Source organism: Cynoglossus semilaevis, chromosome 13 (genome assembly GCF_000523025.1).
Source record: "Cynoglossus semilaevis isolate Cse_v1.0 chromosome 13, Cse_v1.0, whole genome shotgun sequence".
Lineage (NCBI taxonomy): Eukaryota > Metazoa > Chordata > Actinopteri > Pleuronectiformes > Cynoglossidae > Cynoglossus > Cynoglossus semilaevis.
In genome coordinates this window covers 4,259,878-4,278,738 of record NC_024319.1, presented here as the reverse complement: position 1 = coordinate 4,278,738, position 18,861 = coordinate 4,259,878, and the positions used below count along the sequence as shown (strand labels likewise).

Genomic DNA, 18,861 nt, shown 5'->3' with positions numbered 1-18,861 from the left:
GTAGAACATTTCTACTGATGACATTTGTCTGTTTTCTTCATATATATATATTGACAATATGACATTTGTCTGTTTTCTTCAAATATATATATAAGCTAATCTAATTCAGGCTAGACCTTGGACAATTCTCCAGCCAATCACAAGGCCTTAAACCAAAGGTTAATTAAGAATGAAGGATTACACTATAAGTACTGCACTAATAAGACTAGACAACAAAAAAAGACAAAAATGTCTTTTTCTAAATTATCGACATTATTCTGTATTGAATATCAACCATTAACATGGCCGTCCAATGAAATAAAAGCTGCAGCTGTGCCCTCCATGAGGTTGCTCTGTATTAAAAATACCCCTGGCAGGTGCTGGGGTCAAAGTTGAAGTTGGGAGTAGAGGTCAGCGGCGGTGCAGGGATCTCCTCTGTTGGCTGGTAATGTGGGTTGACAGCTTCGCTGTTGAAACAGCTGAACACGTTGTTGCCGCTGCGTTTGCAGCAGTGGTGAAGACGGTCTTTCACAGATGAGGACTCCTTGCAGAAGACCTTGAGGGACCGTGTCCACTGTAGTAAAGAAGACGGAGAGAAGGGACATGGTCGGTGTGTGCGATAACTCCAAACATGTCTCCTGGTGAAAGACTCAGACGAGCATTTTACTAAAAGCAAAGATTGTATGTAAAAACTGGGCGCAGCCGTCATTGCTGAGTGACTGTCCTGTATATAAAGTAAACTTGGGACAATTCTGATGGAAACAAACCCATTTGAAATTTAAAAAATAGCCCAAAAAAAGAAGACCAAACAGAGTCAAAAAGTTCTAAGACAAATATTTTAACACCTAAAGCGTGTTTCATCTCTCAGGCGACCACAGCAGCGTTGACCAGTTTTTTCATTGGGTCTGTGGTAAACAATGTGCCGTGTTACATCTCTGTGGAACAGGTCAACAAACAGTTCTTAGGTGTTTTAGGCTCCTCTAGTACTCATCAAAACACGTCCCTGTCGTACTCCCTGACTGAACCCACGGCACATCAACGTCCCTCAGGACACATCACGTACATTCCAGAGGCAGTGTTTTATTCTCTGACGCATTTGGGGCAGGTATCATTACATTATATTACTAGCTAACCCCGCTGTTGACATGAGGATGATAAGCTGCTCTTTTGTAATTAAGCCCAGGCAGACATGACAGAGGCTGCCGTATCTCCCCAGGGCTAATAATTGGAAATGCTCAAGGCCTTCGACACAAAAAATGCGCAATTAATCAACTCTGCAATGTGGAGAATGTTTCACATCCTTGTTCCAAATCCCCGGGGCGATGTAAACTCAGTGTTCAGGCTCCATCACAATAGACCTGGATCAAATTCAGGTTCAAGAATTAGGACTAAAAACTCTTAGAATATTAGGTAAAAAAAGTAGTGGAATAAACGTTGAAAAAAGAACAAATATGAGCAACAGGATGGATGGATGGATGGATGGATGGATGGATTAAGGAAACAAAACATCACATTTTCTTTACATACACACACACACACACACCGTAGGAAACTCATGAATTAACATCAGGTAATAATGTAAAGACTTACAGCCCGTTGGGCACAACACAGCGTCACCCCGCTGGCCCACGTCTGGTTCCGCTCACAGCACGATCTGTACCAGGACTCCACCCTGTTGACGGCTTTGGCCTGTCGCTTCAGCTGACCGTAGCCTGAGCTCGGAAAGTAGGAGTCTGGATAGTGAGGACGGCGGTCACCATACAGACAGATGTCATCTAGATTTCTGGGTGTGGGGCGGGCTAGAGGGAACTCAACGGGGTATTGCATACTCGGGGGTAAACCAAAAGATCGGGGCCTGAAACCTAGGATAGAAGGAGTTTGTTCTTTGGAAATAGAGAGGTGGGAGACATTGACAATCAAGAGGAAAACAAAACAAATATAAATTTTCATCATTTCTGACAGGTGGTTTATGAGTTGAATCTTGGTGTATATGAGGTTCAAAACTGAATGTGAACAGATTACCAAACGGATTAGGGAGATCTGGCTCATCCAGCTCTCTCTGCAGCATCACTGGCTGCTGTTCAACTGAAAGACATGAATTCATATTTAATCTTCATTAATGCCGTCGTTCTCCTTCTGCCACTTCATCACAGGTTCACACTCACATTCACACTCACATTCACACCGATGGTCAATGAAGAGTGAATAAATTGTGATTCATTTTCACAGTGGGAGGAAACCATAAAAGACCTGAACCTGAACCTGAACCCGAACCTGGACCTGAACCTGAACCTAGACCTGGACCTGGACCTGAACCTGAACCTGAACCTGGACCTGGACCTGGATCTGGGACCTGAACCTGAACGTGGACCTGAACCTGGACCTGACCTTTTGTGCAGTTATTTAAAATGATGCCTGATCCAGGACCATATCACAATAATATGGGTTGTGGGCCGGTCCTGGTACGTAGCTTCCTTCCTGTAGATCAGGGGCTAAAGTGATCTACCATATTGCCTCATAAAAAGTGAACATACTTCATATAAATATTATATGTTGGAGTACTGATCAAATACATGAAGCTCTTTGGTAGAAATGCATCAGTTCTTACCATATATGGTCGCTACTACACACTACAGAATTATTATTAGTTATTTTAATGGCTCATGATCTACCAGCACTCGCTCTGCCATCTACTGGTCGATCTCAGTCTACTTAATCAGTCTTTAAGAAACATAAACTTGTTCTTCATTTCAGATCTTTGTGGACTGTACATGTGGGCTCCATACTTTGGACCCCCTAATGACTAATGTACCGTTAGATTCCCAAAATATTATAACAATAACAATGTTCTGATTTGCTGCTCGACCAACAGTTCAAACCAAAAAAGAGACATATAAAAATGTAGGAGTAAGAATCGGTACCCATAGAACCGATGAGATCTGACAAATCCACTTCTCTCTGCATCATCAGTGAATCATCTTCTTCATCTAAAAGACACACAGACAAACGTTAGGTCCCATATCAAACCCAACAGACTGTTGAATATTCAGGACAGATAATCCTGGATCAGAAAAACACTTTTCTCCATATGTTACTGTTTTGTTTTATGTTGAGAAATACTACTTTCTACTACGACAGTACTGCGTTCTGTGTCTTCTGTGGCTGCTCTGTTGTTATTGTGAAAAAAAAAAAAAAAACAGACAAAGTTGTGTAACTATTTTTTTTCTTTCTGCGTAATCTTCAGACTGTACTGAGGCCCTCCCAGGACCAAACCTGTTTACCCTAGTTACAATCAAAACACTTTTGTTTATGGTATTGTCTTAGTGGACACCACAAATAAAAAACCACAAATAACTTGCTAAAAAAAGAATTGTTTGTGTGCTAGAAAAAAAATACATTAAAATAAAAAATAGATAAAAGATCAACTATAACTTTTTGGGATTTGAATGAATAAATAAACGTTTTTCTCATCATTATTTCAAACAATAATTGATAAAATTATGCATCAAAAACTACATTTTATGTCTAAAAGACTTGGGGACTACAAACGTATTTACATTTAAAGACTCATTGCAGTGATCCCCCCAGTCCCACAAATGCCAGACGTACCAACAGTGGTACACGCACCGCCTGTTAAGAACCGCTGATTTAGATTTTATTCAGATTATATAACGCTGATCCGGTAGAAACACGTCCCTAAAAATAAAGTGTTTTAGTTTGTTTACAGACGACAGAGCTGCAGAGACTGAGCTAAATCACACTGGGCTCCGGTGGCCAAGGGGTAAACGCAACAAGTTCTGGAACTAAAAGGACCAACAGCGAGCACCAGTACTCACCAGGAGTGGACGCCGAACCCAGTAGAACCAGAACCACCAGGGTGGAGGAGAACAGGAGCCACGAGGAGGTCATGGCCGGCTGACTTGTTGTCGTTCGTCCTGAGGAGACTGAAGTACGTGTCCTGCTCCTGCTGCTGCTCCTGGATCAGTGCAGCTGTGGAGGAGCACAGGAGGCAGAGGCCGCCCTACAACAGTCCCTGAAGGAGAGCTGTGTTCAGACAAGCCCGACAATTGGTCCAGCAGGAGAAACCCCCCGTTCCACACTCAGCAGGGAGGGAGGGTGAGGAGAGCGGGACGTTTTTACCATGACTCACTGCTGCTCTGCTCAGGAACACAGTCACACGGTCGTGTTTGTTGATTTCCTCAAAAAAGTCAGGAGCCGTTACCGTCGACGGTTTTCTCCAGTGGCGGTTCTAGACGAAGCGCCAAGGGGGGGCGGTGGGGTTTGGGGGCAATAGCAGTGCAAACGCAGTGATTTAATCACTGTTCCAGAACAATAAGAAGAGTAGGAGCATTTAATATGTTTTTTTTTTTCTATTTGCAAGACTGTTATTATTCTCAAACACATACTGCATGTTTGAATATACATGGGGTTAAACATTGGCAGAGTGATGCTACTGCAGACATATATATATACTCATATATATATATATATTATTATATATTCATATATGTATATTGATATACATATATACCCATATATACATACACATATAGTGAAATATGTATGAAATAAAATAGTCTGTGTGTACATAAATTGGTTGCTAGTTTAAACCCCATAACCAGTATTGGATTGAAAAAAAAAAAAACACACTAACCTGAACTCACTCAATATGTGTTATTTTATGTTCAGACAAAGAAACAGCTGGAACGCTGTGTTGAGACTTTCTGCCTCAGTGAAGTGTCACTTCTGTGTATCTGGTACTGTTCTGTTTAGATAATAATAATTTTAAAAAATATTATCTCCCACTGAGACCAAAGTCCTACTCCTCTATGTTCTGGAATCTGGTCCCTGACCTTGGAGGTCCTCCAAACTGTCTCCTCTTACATGTGTTGTTGGAGAATTTTTCTACAGTTAACTTTCTTCTTCTCTGCTGCCCGCAGCTCTTTCACATCATAGAGATAAAATCTCAGTATTAGAGTTTAGATGTTGTCGTTGTTGTTGTCATTACTGCTGGTCATCATGGTCCTGAGAGAACAGAGTCCGGAAACTGGTAAAAGAAATCATATGTCCCGGGGGGAAATTCCTCAGTGAAGCCAAAAACAAAGGAGCAACAAGAAAACTAACAGAGGCCAGAAGAAACTGCAAAATACTCCACAGGGAGTAAATGTTTGAATTTTTTAAAATCCTAATAAAAATTTGAATGTGGTGTTTTTATCAGTGCTTTACCACGGAGACCAGTTGAATTTGTTTTTATAATAACATCATACACACAGTTCCTAAGAAAACACAGAAAGTTCTGAAAAATTTAATATGGAAAAAAACTTTTCTTTTTCTCCCACTTTTGTCTTGAAACTGAACTCAGTATCAGATCCAGGTTTGTTTTGTTCTTCGACGTGGAAAAACTTACTGCAATAATGAGTGCTGAAGCAGTTGGACAAAATTACAGACCACAAAATGTTTTGTACCCAACAACAGAATACTTATGATTCTTGCGATACTAATGATCGCTTTGATTACAACTATTCAACCAAACCTACAATTGAGAAACGTGACGACTTCCTCAACATCTGACTCTGTACTGTACGCCTGAGTGAGTTGATGAGGAAGTTCAGACAACATGTCAGCCTGTTTATCGCCGTCCTCTGCTGTTTTTCAGGAATTATCATCACCCTCCTCTGACTCACCGCCTTGGCTTCCTCTCTTCATGCTCACAACAGGTTTTCTCCATAACAACTTAATGACAACTTTCTTCACAGCTTATGAGTTTCCCTCACAGTCACCCCAAGTGACTAATGCTATCACCGTGGTAAATGCTGGGATTGCAGCTTCAGCTGCCGGTACATCTGTCTCTGTGTTAGCCTGCTGAGTAAACTGGGTAAAAAAAAAATAGTCATGAGTCACATGTAGACACCAGTTTTAGTCAGCTGATTCATCTTCAAATACATTTAACCTGGATACCGCGGCACATGTAGGTGTTTTTGTCTCTGTAGCCTAGTTATAGCTTAATTTCAACACTAGCTTTCAGCTAATCATCAATGAACAGGGAAACTGAGTAGAAGTGATGTGAAAGGAGTATAGAAAGAAAGTGTTGACTGGACAATGAGTCTGTACCAGTGGTCACACCTGGTCTGTAAAACAGGGGAGGCTAATTTTAGCGAAACAGGACAAGGGGTTCAGACCAGGCCCAGGTGTTGGTTTGCTGACGTGAGATGTTGGACGTTGGAAGGGTGTTGGAGATGGAGCTACACCACGAAGAAGGTGAAGAGAAGAAGAAGAAGAAGAGAGAAGTCACAGAGAGGACACAGAGAGGACACAGAGAGGACACAGAGCACTCTACACCAGTGTCTCTCAACCTTTTTTTTGCTACGACACACCGCTAACAAACTGTCACATAAAGTATATGGAATGAAACATAACGAACGGAAGAACATTATAAGTTTCAATTCACTTAGTTCACTTAGTCGACGTGTTTAGTTGAACAAAATGCTGATATAACCGCAGGAATTGAAGAAACACACAGAGAGTATTTAACTGCTCTGCCTGTCACTGTAAAAAGTTTTTAACACTAATTTCCGACCGATAATTTTCCACCGTACGCCTGATGATCAGGCTATTTGGTTAGGAATCACTTCTCCAAACTTCTATTTTTTTCGGTAAAGAAATGAGGTGTCCAGTCACACAAAGGAAGTTTGCACAAGTGCTTGATTTCACAGCCTCAGCAGTTTATTTAAAGATTTCCAGAAAGAAAAATTAACTTCAGTTTAATCTCAGTTGTACACATACAGTACTTAATGATGAAACTTCGTATCGCTCCCACTTTATGCCTCTCTCCCTGCCGTACGCAGAGAACATACTAAGAAAATATAAGCCGTGCAGTTCATCTGCTAAAATACCACAGTGTGCGCACAGAATAAGCTACGTCTACGGTATTCATAATATATTTAAAGCCTTAAAAGTACAAGAGTTTATCAATATTAATAGAGGTTAAAAAAATACTCTTCTGTTTTGTAGTATTCACAAATCAGTGTGTGAATAAAACACACACGCACAAGCAGTGATTAAACCGGAACACTGGATTAAGAATAAAAATAACATACGAGTAGAAAAAAATTATAACTACGCAAATGTAACCATCGTGGGACGAACAGATGTGTTTTTCCAGTTTGATCCAGACCAATGAACACACTGATGAAAATGATACGTCTGGTGACAAGATGTTTGGTATTAACTCAGGGGGAAAAACCTTGGCTGCAGCCACTCTGATACTTCCAGTCACTACGTGTAAACAGTCTGAGTCCAAACTGACTGGACAGACTTTTCCAACTCTTTCTGACCTCTGAGGTAGAAACGAAGGGACAACAACATGCTGCGACAGTCGCCTGCGTTTAGAAAGTCCTGCAGGTGTGTGAACACCTCCCTCTGCTGGTGGCCGTCACAGATTAAAAAAAGACGATGCAGAATCTTTGTTTACGAATGGACAGCGTCCAACAACAGCTGTTGAGCTTCTCTTCTTTAAACACTAACGTCAGCGGTGCTGTTAAGGCTGATGTCACGTGACTCTTTTTGTCTCTGTTTACACTGTTGTGATTGGACTAAGCAGTCTTTATGTCTGGACTTTTGTATTTTTTTTTACGTTTTTTACGTTAATGGTTTTACTGAAAAAATAGAACAGAATAGAAGAGTCTGAGAAAAAAAAATCTCAACAGCAGTGAAGAAAAAACAGAACACATCAGCAGTAGGATATTAAGCCATAAAAATATTAAAACGTACTGTTTAAAATAATCTACGTAAATAAATGTTTTGTTGTGAGTCTCGTACAACTTAAAGCATCATAAGTACTGTGATTTTTTGTCTCTGTTGCTTTTAAAAAATAAATTCTGTCAGAAATGTGAAAAAAAAAAACATTACGAGTATATGTGTGTTACTGGTTTAGATATACTCGTGGGGATCTTTTTTTTATTTTTTTAATTAAATTATTGAAAATTGAAATTCTGGTCTTTAGGGTAAATTTAACAAGTCTCCACTGAGTGAGAAAATATTTCTTTGAGGTTGAAGATTTAGTTTGAAGATTTGGGCCAAGAGCCTAGGAAATAAAAAACATGTATTGTGTGTGTGTGTGGGTGAGTGTGTGTGTGTGTGTGTGTGAGAGTGAGTGGTCAATGAGTGGTCCCCGGCAGCAGCTCAGCCTCAGAGGTGAACAGCTCCCTGTACAGTGGTGGAAACAGTGTGTGAGCAGTGTGAGGATAACATTGACTGAACCAGCGCAGTTTCTCCATGTGAAGACTGCAAAGTGAACGCAACACTGCCATCTTCTGGTAGAGCTGCAGAAGAAGAGGAAAAAGACATCAAGACATCATTAAACACATAAAGACCACGTTGATGACACGACGTCGTCCTCTTGTCTGTCCACTGTCGGTCTGACTCTCTGTCTCCGTGTCCGTTCTGTCCCTGTACCTTGTGCAGGAGGGCGTCTTGGTTGTCTCTGTGTAGAATGTGTGAGAGTCCCAGCAGCACTCTCCTCTGCACCATCTGAACCCGGCTTCTGTCCTCCAGACAAGGGCGATCTACACAGAAAGACAGGAAAATAAAACCCACTAAACATTGTTATACAAAAGGTTAAAGAAAAATTTAAAAAATGTTAAAAAAAATATTAAAATAATATTAATAAAAAATATAATAAAGTGGTCAAAATCGAATAAAACTAAACTAATAAAAACCATATTACATATTTAAGATACAGGAAAAGTTGCATTATTGAAACATTTAAATCTTTCCAGTCCCTACAACTGACCACTAAACAAACAAATCAAACAAATAAATGGAATGAATATTAAATATATATATATAAATAAGTGAATGAAAAAAAATGCACAAATTAAACAATTAATAGAATATTTAATAAATGATAAAAATGAATAGAAAAACAAATGGATGGATAAATAAATTACTGAATTATTGAACAATTTAAATAATAATATTAAAAAAAAAAATAATGAATGCATAGTAAATAAAAAACATTGTCAAATTAAATAAATAATGAAACACTCAATCCATCATCAGTGAAGTGATACCTGTGTTGATCAGCACCACTGCACTGAAGAGGGCGATCTGCTCCTCCGTCAGCTTCAGCGTACACAGGTCGTGGGCAAATTCAAAGACTGCGGTGATCAGATCACCACAGGCTGTGAGAGAGGAAACCAATCAGAGCACGAAAAAAAAACAAAAAAAACAAACAGTTCAACCAACAGGATCACTGCGTTGACTTTCTACCCAGAGACTTGAAGACTTCTATTCCGGCAAACTTCCCGTCGAAGAAGACCGTGTTGTTGTCTGTGTTGAAGAAGCGACTCATCCGGACCAGGACCACCTCCATGGAGCCTGTGAGACAGAAGACAGTCAACTGACAGAAGACACTCTCGTCTTCTTGTCGCCGGCAGGAATCCTCACCCGTCTTGAGCAGGGCGATCTGGTCGTTCTGGCTGAGAATGCGGAAACCTGGGATGCGTTTTGCAAACTCCACCACGTACTGCACGGCATCCGTCAGTCGTCTGGCACAGTGCTGCCACATCTCATCCTCTGACTGAGGGAAGAAGAGGATCAGATTTATTAGATATGTTGCTCATAAGGTCCAGTTTCCCTGTACCAATAACAGACAGACAATCGAGACATTTTTTCTAAATAACAGTCACACAAACGTAGCCCCCGTGGACTATGAAAGGAGACCGTGTATGTTCTAAAAATAAAACTAGTTAATAAGAGGGTAGAAAATTGGAATTAATTGCGTTCTTTTTTTAATCAATTACCCTTGAGGTGTGATGAGGTCAATGTAGCTATGATGGTGGGAAGGTGTCTGATTCTAGTGTGTTCCGTTATGACTACATAATTCACAAAGTGTGTATCAAACAAGTAGCTCTACGTATCACTCAGTACCCTTGAAGTAGCGCTCAGTTTTAAAAAGGTTAGAAGCCCCTGCCCTAGGGGTATGTGAAGGTACTGCAGAGGAGGTTGTAAAATTTGAGACTTTTTTCTTTTACATATATGTATCTTGCATGTGTTTATAATATAAATATAGTTAAGTCAAACAGTAAAGTCAATAATCTTATACTAATGTACCTTGCTGTGATAGGCCTGGATCTCCTCTCTGCTGAACAGCTTCCATCTCAGAGTCAGAAGCTCCTCCACTCTGTACTCACTGGTCTCCTGATGGGAACGCACGATGCTGGCGCAGAACTCATCTGGAAGAAAATGAATGAAGGGAATGCAAAAAGTAAAATCTGTGAAAGTGATAGAAAAAAAAAGTTTTTCATTGAGGCACTAATGTAAAAGTGATAGAAAAAAAAGTTTTTCATTGATTGACATCTTTTTAAAGGCACTAATGTAATTAACAAATGTGGAATTTATGGGACGGCTGCAGTCCAACAAATCAATCAAATAAAATCGATGTTGAATGGAGTCAATGGTAATTCGACTCATGGTGTTTGCTCTGTTTTTTTTTTTTTACATCTGCCTGTGATGTCACAGAAGGAAGAAAACAATAACTGATGACGGAGACAGTTTTGTTCATCCATATCAGCATGAGTGGGCCACATCAAGGACCATTCACGCTCACATTCACACCTACGGTGAACTAAGAGTGAACTGTCAACCAAATCCTGTATGTTTTCAGACAATAGATCTGTCTGATCTTTGCTTAAAAGAACACATGAGTCGGCTGTGCAGTCGGCGGTACGGTCGGTGCACCTGTGCTTCGCAGAGAGTGAGGATAAATGCTGGCGGAGTTGTCCGGAGACCTGTTGGGATGAATCGTCATCAAATCAAGGGTTGGCTGTCTGGCTTCAAATACTGACGAGGAAAAAAAAATGAGAAGAACAGATGATTCACCAGGAGGTAAATATAGAAAGCGTAAGTACAGCAGAGTTCAGTCTCACCTCTGGTGTCATAAATGAGGTAAGGAACGTCGACGGCCGGGTAGGTCAGCAGCTCAGTCTCACTGCTGAAGGTGAAGGCCGGCGCCATGGGCTGGAGGAGATTGTGGGAGTGCTCCGGTCTGACTTTGTTGGTGAAGACCGACTGGACCTCACCCTGCAGCTGCTGCTGTTGCTGCATCTGTCGGTGCTTCTCCACCTCGGCGTTCAGAGAATCCCGCTGACGTTTGGACATGCGTCCGAACTTAACTGCTAAAGAAGAGTTTAAAATAAAAATGTTAAAAAATAAATAAAAAATGCGCACATCTCTTTGTGTATCAGCGCTTCTGTTCTCTACCATCTCTGCTCATGCCCTGGGCCAGGCACTTCTTCAGGCGGCAGTGTTGGCAGCGGTTGCGACTGGCCCGGTCGATTTGACAGTTGCTCTGCCTGGAGCAGGAGTAGGACACGGTGGGCTGCTGGCTGCGTCGGAAAAATCCCTGATGTGTGGACAACACAAAGATGACAGTGAGTAGAAGTGAAAAAAAAAAGTTCATATTTTAACACCTACTTGGAATCACAGTAACGAAGGGGAGAACTGCGTGGGTCACACATGGCAATAAGTTGCTCTTAAAGTAAAAAGAGGCTGCAATTTATTCCGACGTGTTTGTCAGCTCTGATGGCTCCAAATTTTGCTTTGCTGTCACTGCGTATTAGTGCACATATATTCCACAGTGGGAAACATGAATGACCTTATATTGGCCTCATTTATATGGACAGTTGAAAAGGTTATTTCAGTGAATTAAACATTAACCACATCATCGACCACTCTCTCTCTCTCTCTCTCTCTCTCTCTCTCTCTCTCCGCACCTTACAGCCTTCACAAGTGATGACTCCATAATGCACTCCAGAGGATTTGTCACCACAAATCTTGCACGGGATAACTTCAATCTGGGCTGAAACACAAAAAAACAAAAAAAAAAACAAAAGTGAAGTTTGTTATGGAAAATTATTATTTTTTCTCACACAGTAACAGAACAAACAACAGCTCGAGACACTGAATCAGTGGTTCTCAAACTGTGTTGTATGTACTCATGATATGTACTCAAGCTTATTTAATGCACTGTGTAGTCGAAGGCAATGTAGAACTATAGAGCCCCCATGGGGTTGCGGAGGTACTGCACGAGGTGTGTGATTTCTTTTTTGTTTGATTCAATTTTGCTCTTATATTTTGCACAAATCTTGAATATAAGTGAAGGCAATATTGAACTATAAACCAGTTAGACTGAAGCGCCCCCCTGTGGAGTTGCAGAGTATCACAGGGGGTTGTAAATTATTTTGATTGATTAGACAATTGAATCCTGCTTTTATATTTTGAACAGGTCTAACATGAAATTATCTGACAGCCTTGGGCTCGTGACCTGAGGCTGATGTTTAAGAATGAAGCTGGAGAGTGATTCCTGCTATGTGAACTAACACACTCTGCTGCTGTACTTCCCCCTTCGACCTTTGATCCATCAATGTGTGAACCAAAGGTGGTTTCCTCTTTAAAAAACCCTGTGCCTTTATTGGTTCGGAAGAAAACAACATTAAATAAGAAGAGGGCCGTGTCTCAAGAAGACGTGGAATATTTGCAAATGGAGAAAAATGGAGAATGTGAAGGTGTCAACCTCAGAGTCCTTTCAAGTGGTTGACTGGCTTCTCTCTCACTCTGACTGTCCCTCTTTCATGTCGTTTCTGTCTTGTCTTGTGAATCCTTCTCTGTCTCGCTCATAAAGGACATTGCTGCCAGTAATGTTTTTTTCTTCATCACTGCCAGTAATGGCCATCCCCCTCTCACCTCCCCCAGCCCTCGACCATGTTCATTGTAAAAAATTTCTCACGCCCCTCTATCGTTTTGGCTAGCGGTGATTTTTTGTCACCACTTTCAGGGTGAAATAACTGTTGTTTGTGGTGAAAGGTGTGAAAAAGAAGGTTTATGACAAACCCTGAAAAAAACATCATCAAAGAAAAGTGTGCGTCAGATATAATTCAGAAAGGATTCTACAGAGTCTTTATGTCATTTTTCCTTTTAAGAGTTCCTGTCATTCACTCTGTTCTTTCTACAGATGTGCTGATCGACAGTTACAAAGCCCTGCACATCTCGTTTTTGCTTCCGTGCAAAAACTGTGTCAGATTAATTCACGAGTCTGTGTTAGTGTGTCAGTACGTGCCCCGGTTGTCTGGTGCCAAGGATCGCACGCAGGCTCCTGAAGAGGTCACTCGGTCAGTGGTACAGTGGATTCCAACGACTCACACAAATAACAACAATTACTGCAGATACCTGTTGACGTTCTGCTGCTACCTCAGCTCAGAGGACCCAGTGACCTCAAGATTCACCGTGATAGGGAGGAAAGAGTTTCGTATGATATCTTTTCTGTTTTCTGATTCACTAGAAATAATTCTGCTGTGAACAAAATATCCGAGAACACTGGTGGTCACCGCACCTCAACCTGTTTGCTATAGTGATTGTCAACCTCAAACTACAGGAAATCCACAGTGACCCGCAACCTTTCACTGTTGTCTCTCTCTCACTGTCTCACACACACACACACAAACACACCTCTGTACCTTCTCCGGCAACAGGTTTGAATCAACATTTGTTTAAAATAGCAGCAGACCACAGTGTCAGAAAAGACACATTCTTAAAATATCATCAAAATAAAATAATAAAGGTATTTTATCCAGTTTGATAATTTAACTTTGAATGAAGGCATGACGTCAAGTGAAGTGTTTGTCCCTGGTCTATAAATTCTATTTTAATCAAACATAAAATACTGAAATAATTCCAGCCACAAGTAAAGTCAGGGCAGAGGTGAAACCACCACTAACGTGTGTGACAAAGAAAACCACCGAGCACCAGTGGTCACTGCAGTCCATAAATACACAAAGGGCAACTGGAATAAACACATTTACCCATATTGGTTTTTTTTTGGTTTATAAATATTCATGAAATAAACTGAGAATTTACTTTAAAATTTGATGCTGCTGGAGTGAACTTTAAGAAAACAGAGGCTCAAAAGTGAGACAACTACAGGTCCACTGACAGAGAAAAGAGAGAAATTTAAATAACTTAGTTCTCATTAACGAGTGCGACTGTAAGTTTGATGCACATCCTCACAATAACGTGAAAAGACGGAGACTGATGACGGATGCAGTGTGTTGTTATTGCAGTACAACTGACGTAACATCAGCACTTTGAAGTAGTTGACCCATTTGACTGACTTGAGTTTTTTATCTATTAGGTGCTACGTGATGTTAAAGGGAAGCGGTTTCGGTGTTCTTTATGCAATGATGGAAATATGTGAAATGTTTGTAAATGGAAATAAACCACCTCCCACAGCTCAACTTCAAGATGCCACCGCACAGGCTTTGACTTGTGCCTCGTAAACCAGTTTATAAAGGTCAGTCGTGCACGAAAGGAAATATTCCTCATCCTTGATCGCTAAAGTTAGCCTGATTTTGAGAAACAATGAGAAAAAAATCACCTTGGGTGTCACCAAATTTAAACCCTGTGGTCTTTTTTCCGTCTGGACACTAAAGATGTATGGTGGTGCATCAGATAAAGTGATGCTGCCCCTAGTGGAGGGCTAGGATCAGCCTTAACTAATTTTGTAAAAAATTATTTTAGGTTAAAGAATCCAAGAACTGCTTATCTGGGTTTTTTTTTTTAAAACATTACAAAGCTTGTTGTCAAAGTGAGGGGTGTACAGCTTCACAGCTCAGCACTGGTCATCCACTGGTCCTCATTGGTAAATGTATGTACTGTTTGGGTGAAAGAGGAGTAAAGTGAGTGATAGATTGACATTCACACAAACAGTTCTCTGGACCCATGGACCAGCAGCCCCTGCTTGGTGAAAACAAGGCCAACGAGCTACATCCATGACTTTACGATAACTTTCCCTGCATTTCTACTCTGCTCCTTAACATGAGGACAACATCACCCAATCACCTCCTCACGTAGCTTAAGCCGCACTCACGGCTTAAGGGGGAGTGGCAGCCAATCACAGCAGACTTTAGTAGACGGTGTTCACCAGTCCATCACCTACAGAGACACACAACCATTCACACTAACCATCCTTTTACTGTATGGCCCCACACCATCAACTATCTGGCTGAAATATATCAAATATATCTAACCTTAAATTTTACCTACGAAGAACTTCTAGATGTTAGGAACGCATCATTTAGATTTAATTCGGATAAAAGACAATCTTCGTAAAGTTAGATTTTTTTTTTATTTTTACTTTTGGATTTATTTGTGTGTGGGGGTCAGGTGTTTGTGTTGCATGTTGTATGTGTGTTCACACTGGGGCATCTGGGAGGTTGGACCACACAGTGTCACTGAACTCCTCCGCCTGCGACTGAATTCACGGTGTCAGCAACTTGTTCTTTGCACTGTAAACGGACAAAAACCTCAACCTCCTCTGACGGAAACATACTTTTGGTGTATTTGCACGCAAGAGTACATAAACTTTGTACACACACACACAGACACACACACACACTGACAAACACATACACAAAGCTACACGTGGTGTATGTGCTATTGTTATAACAATGATGTTAGGAACACAAAAAATAAAAAGATGAACGCTTCGATTGAAGTGTACTGCAGCTTCAATCAAAATTCTTAATAAAATCATAATTTCAACAGACACACGGTTTAAACAGGAGAATATTATACATACATTTATATATATTTCATTGTAAAAATGTTTTTTTAACAAAAGGAAAATAATTCAGAATTGTGTGACCAATCACAGATAGCCGTTGTCTAAAGTTATTTTCCTGGGCTCAGCAAAAAATCTGAGGGCCCGTCTGAACGTGTGATTCTAATTTTTTAGAATGATGTGTTCAATGCCCCTGGAATATATTTACTAAAAATCTCAAATCCTAAAATAGAAATGTCCATTTAGCCTTCCGTACTACACACAAGTTTTACAAACGATATGGCGAATAAAAAAAAAAGTTGGTCTATTAAATGCCATAAAATTCAAAGGTGTCGTTGGATTAAAGATGATTAAAAATATATATATTTATTAATATGACAATGCCAGCACAAAGAGCTTAAGTTTGCAGAGGAATGGGTGAGAGATGTGAATTTGAACTGAAGAACAGAAATTGAAAAAAAAAAAAAGAGGGTTTTTGCGGGAGGGGATGTTTTGACAGTAGCAAAAGGATATGAATCAGCTCAACTGTTGATTTCATTTACCATGTTTTGAGGGGAGAGAGTGCCACCTGTCACACTGGTGTTCACTTTGATGTAATGCCAAGTGCCTTTGCTACGCTTTGGAAGTGCTGAGATATTTTCTGCACGAGGGGAACAAGGAAATCCTTTCTGATAAAGAACATCTAAAAGATTCTACGCAGGAATCTCCCCAGAAATGTCAACAGTTCGATCGAATAAATGTGTATTGATTTAGATTTGGAAAAAAATAAGATAAAACTTTTGAGTTAAAACTTGAGCTGGGGGGCGGCATTGTTCAACAGGTAACGCACAGCTGTGTGGCTTCCATATCTCTGCAACAATCTAACAAACAGCTGCAGATGCTAGATCTGTGTGTGTGTGTGTGTGTGTGTGTGTGTGTGTGCCCGTGCGCATGCACATGCAAGCTGCAGGATGAAGTGCAGCAGTAGCATCAAAAATTAGCTGCGACAACGCTGACGGCGTCAGACTTTTCAAGTTCAGACATTTGCTTTTTTTTGCTACAAAGGTAAATAAATACTTAGCTAAATGATATAAAAAATTAAATGACAAATGGCAAAAAATCTTTAAAAGGACTGAGGCTTAACCAAAAAAAGGCAGCAACGGTAATAAAGTTAGCCCAGAGATGGGCAAGAGTTACCGCTAACAATGAGAAATAGCTTAACTTAAATGGCAAAAAAAAACAAATATAACTTAGAAATAGTAATATTTCTAAAGATATAGATATATATATTATTTCTTAATATATAAAAAGTATTTTTCTTACTTGTAGTTTGACTACAATCAGTCTGGCAATGAGTTAGCCACGTTTTTAGGTACAATTTAAGGTAAAAATAAATTGTAATACAGAACTTTCCACCTTGAGATTTTTAAACAATATATTCTATATTATAGTCTAAGAAGTATGCTGTTACATATTACAGTGTCAGGCTACGTTTGTGGGTTTAATATGTAAATCGTCTTTGTCGATTGCTGTGGAAATACGACAGTTTTCAGCCCTGTAAAAAATATTTTTTTCAGTTTCTTACCTGAGGTGCACTGTATATGTGGGAGTGAACGAGGAGGGAGATATCGGTGGTGTGATTCAAAACTCAAACTCATCAAAGGGCACTCAGAACTGAGTCATACAACCAGACCGAATTCTGGTGTGAAAATACGCAGCAGACAGTCAATAAAGATCAAAAACAGGTTTCAAAACAAAGGCAGTGGGCAACGCAAAGGACCGTGGACGGAAATAAAAAATATAAAAATTGAAGTCACTCTCAACAAACGCAAGCGAGCAAAGATGTTCTTAAAAATATGTACACTAACCATCCTAATACGCTCTAAGCATTGTTGCTGTATGCATAAAAAATATATATAGACACATATATATATAATTCTTTGGATGAGGACGTCTGGTCCCTTTATAGTCAGGACTGGCCGTTGTTTATCACCCAAACGTACAGGAGCGCACCGAAACAACAATCTCCGTCCAAACCCAAGAGTGTGAGCGGAATATATAGAAAATATATTGTAAATATACTTAGAAATATAGTATATTTAATTTAATTATATTTAATCTATGCTATAAATTCCATTATATTTATAACATAAGATTAAGATTGTGTGTACCATATATAGAGTATATGTGCATATATTTAGTACAAATACAGTATATACATATATGTAATAGGTACATATGTATAATCCTATACATATATACAGTACATACAAACTATATAACGTCTTTAATAAATAAATATACAGTATATTTATATATATAATATAGTTACATATAAGTATGTGTATAATCATATTGATATATACTTTCATTTGTATTTTTATATATGTAGCTATGTATATACATATATATATATTTGTAGAATGATAGACACTACTATATATATATACATATATACATATACATAGAACGTTATATATATGTACATACATATATTGTAACAAGAATATATAAATAACAGTAGATATTTCAAACGTGCTGAAGCTCAAAGTCGCAGTCGTAAGAATCTCTTTTCGACAGCGATGGCTAATCGGAGTCAGAATCTAATACCGCGTAGACACAATGAGCAAAACCTGACAATTGATCCTAGTGATAAAACATCATTGATCAAATGCTACATAAACACATACACACACACTGTACATGCACACACACACACACACACACAGACGGTGGATCAGCTTCATCCCTACCTTTCATTATCATCACTCCTCCACTCGTCTCAGATGTTTGGCCCACTTTCACAGAGTCACTCTTCCTCTCTCTTTGTCTTACAACACTCTACTTTTTTTTTTGTCTTTCTTGTATCACACACACACACACACACACACACAGAGACACACACACCTTTTGCACCACCTACTCTTTCACCCTTTCTTTGTTTTTTTGGCCGTCCTTTGTCGAGCAAGGTCTGTCGCTCTGTGCAGCTTCGGCAAACATCTTCAGACTTTTGAACGCCAGTCACCGCCTCACCTTGGTTGTGTGCGTGTGTGTGTGCGTGTGTGTGTGTGCGTGTGCGTATGTGTGTGAAAAAAAGAGAGAGAAAGAGACAGAGGGAGAGGGAGAGAGGGAAGAAAGCAGGGGACTGTCCCTTGACATGACTCTTGTCTTGGTACTTTTCTTTCTTACATTTGTTGTTGTCTTCATCAACCCCCCCCCCCCCCCCCCTCCCCCGTTCTTTTCAAAAACATTTGTTTTTCTTTTTTTTCACCCGCCGTGGTTTTAAT

General features: G+C 39.9%; 2 protein-coding genes across 5 annotated transcripts in view; both read right to left on the bottom strand.

Annotated features, from left to right (window-relative positions):
• Nucleotides 1-314: 314 nt before the first annotated feature.
• LOC103388167 (extracellular matrix protein 1-like) lies at nt 315-4,112 on the bottom strand. Its single transcript, XM_008323054.3, has 5 exons — nt 3,816-4,112; nt 2,901-2,966; nt 2,002-2,064; nt 1,570-1,862; nt 315-553 (listed from the first exon to the last, which is right to left on the bottom strand). Exons 1-5 carry the CDS (start codon nt 3,886-3,888, stop codon nt 338-340), a joined length of 711 nt encoding a protein of 236 aa, XP_008321276.1. The 5' UTR covers nt 3,889-4,112; the 3' UTR covers nt 315-337.
• A 3,475-nt stretch (nt 4,113-7,587) lies between these two features.
• Nucleotides 7,588-18,861, bottom strand: part of rorc (RAR-related orphan receptor C) — a 23,382-nt gene continuing 12,108 nt past the window's right edge. For 2 of the 4 annotated variants that reach the window (XM_008323055.3, XM_017037574.2), the window contains 10 exons: nt 11,754-11,839; nt 11,242-11,383; nt 10,908-11,156; nt 10,720-10,821; nt 10,093-10,214; nt 9,427-9,559; nt 9,250-9,357; nt 9,051-9,161; nt 8,434-8,543; nt 7,588-8,300 (listed from right to left, as the gene is read on the bottom strand). In XM_008323055.3, the coding sequence (XP_008321277.1) occupies nt 8,136-8,300; nt 8,434-8,543; nt 9,051-9,161; nt 9,250-9,357; nt 9,427-9,559; nt 10,093-10,214; nt 10,720-10,821; nt 10,908-11,156; nt 11,242-11,383; nt 11,754-11,839 (1,328 nt within the window). In that variant the 3' untranslated portion in view covers nt 7,588-8,135. Of the gene's footprint in view, nt 8,301-8,433; nt 8,544-9,050; nt 9,162-9,249; nt 9,358-9,426; nt 9,560-10,092; nt 10,215-10,719; nt 10,822-10,907; nt 11,157-11,241; nt 11,384-11,753; nt 11,840-18,327; nt 18,767-18,861 lie in introns of those variants that run through there. The other 2 variants (XM_017037579.2, XM_008323056.3) reach the window with 2 other exon arrangements.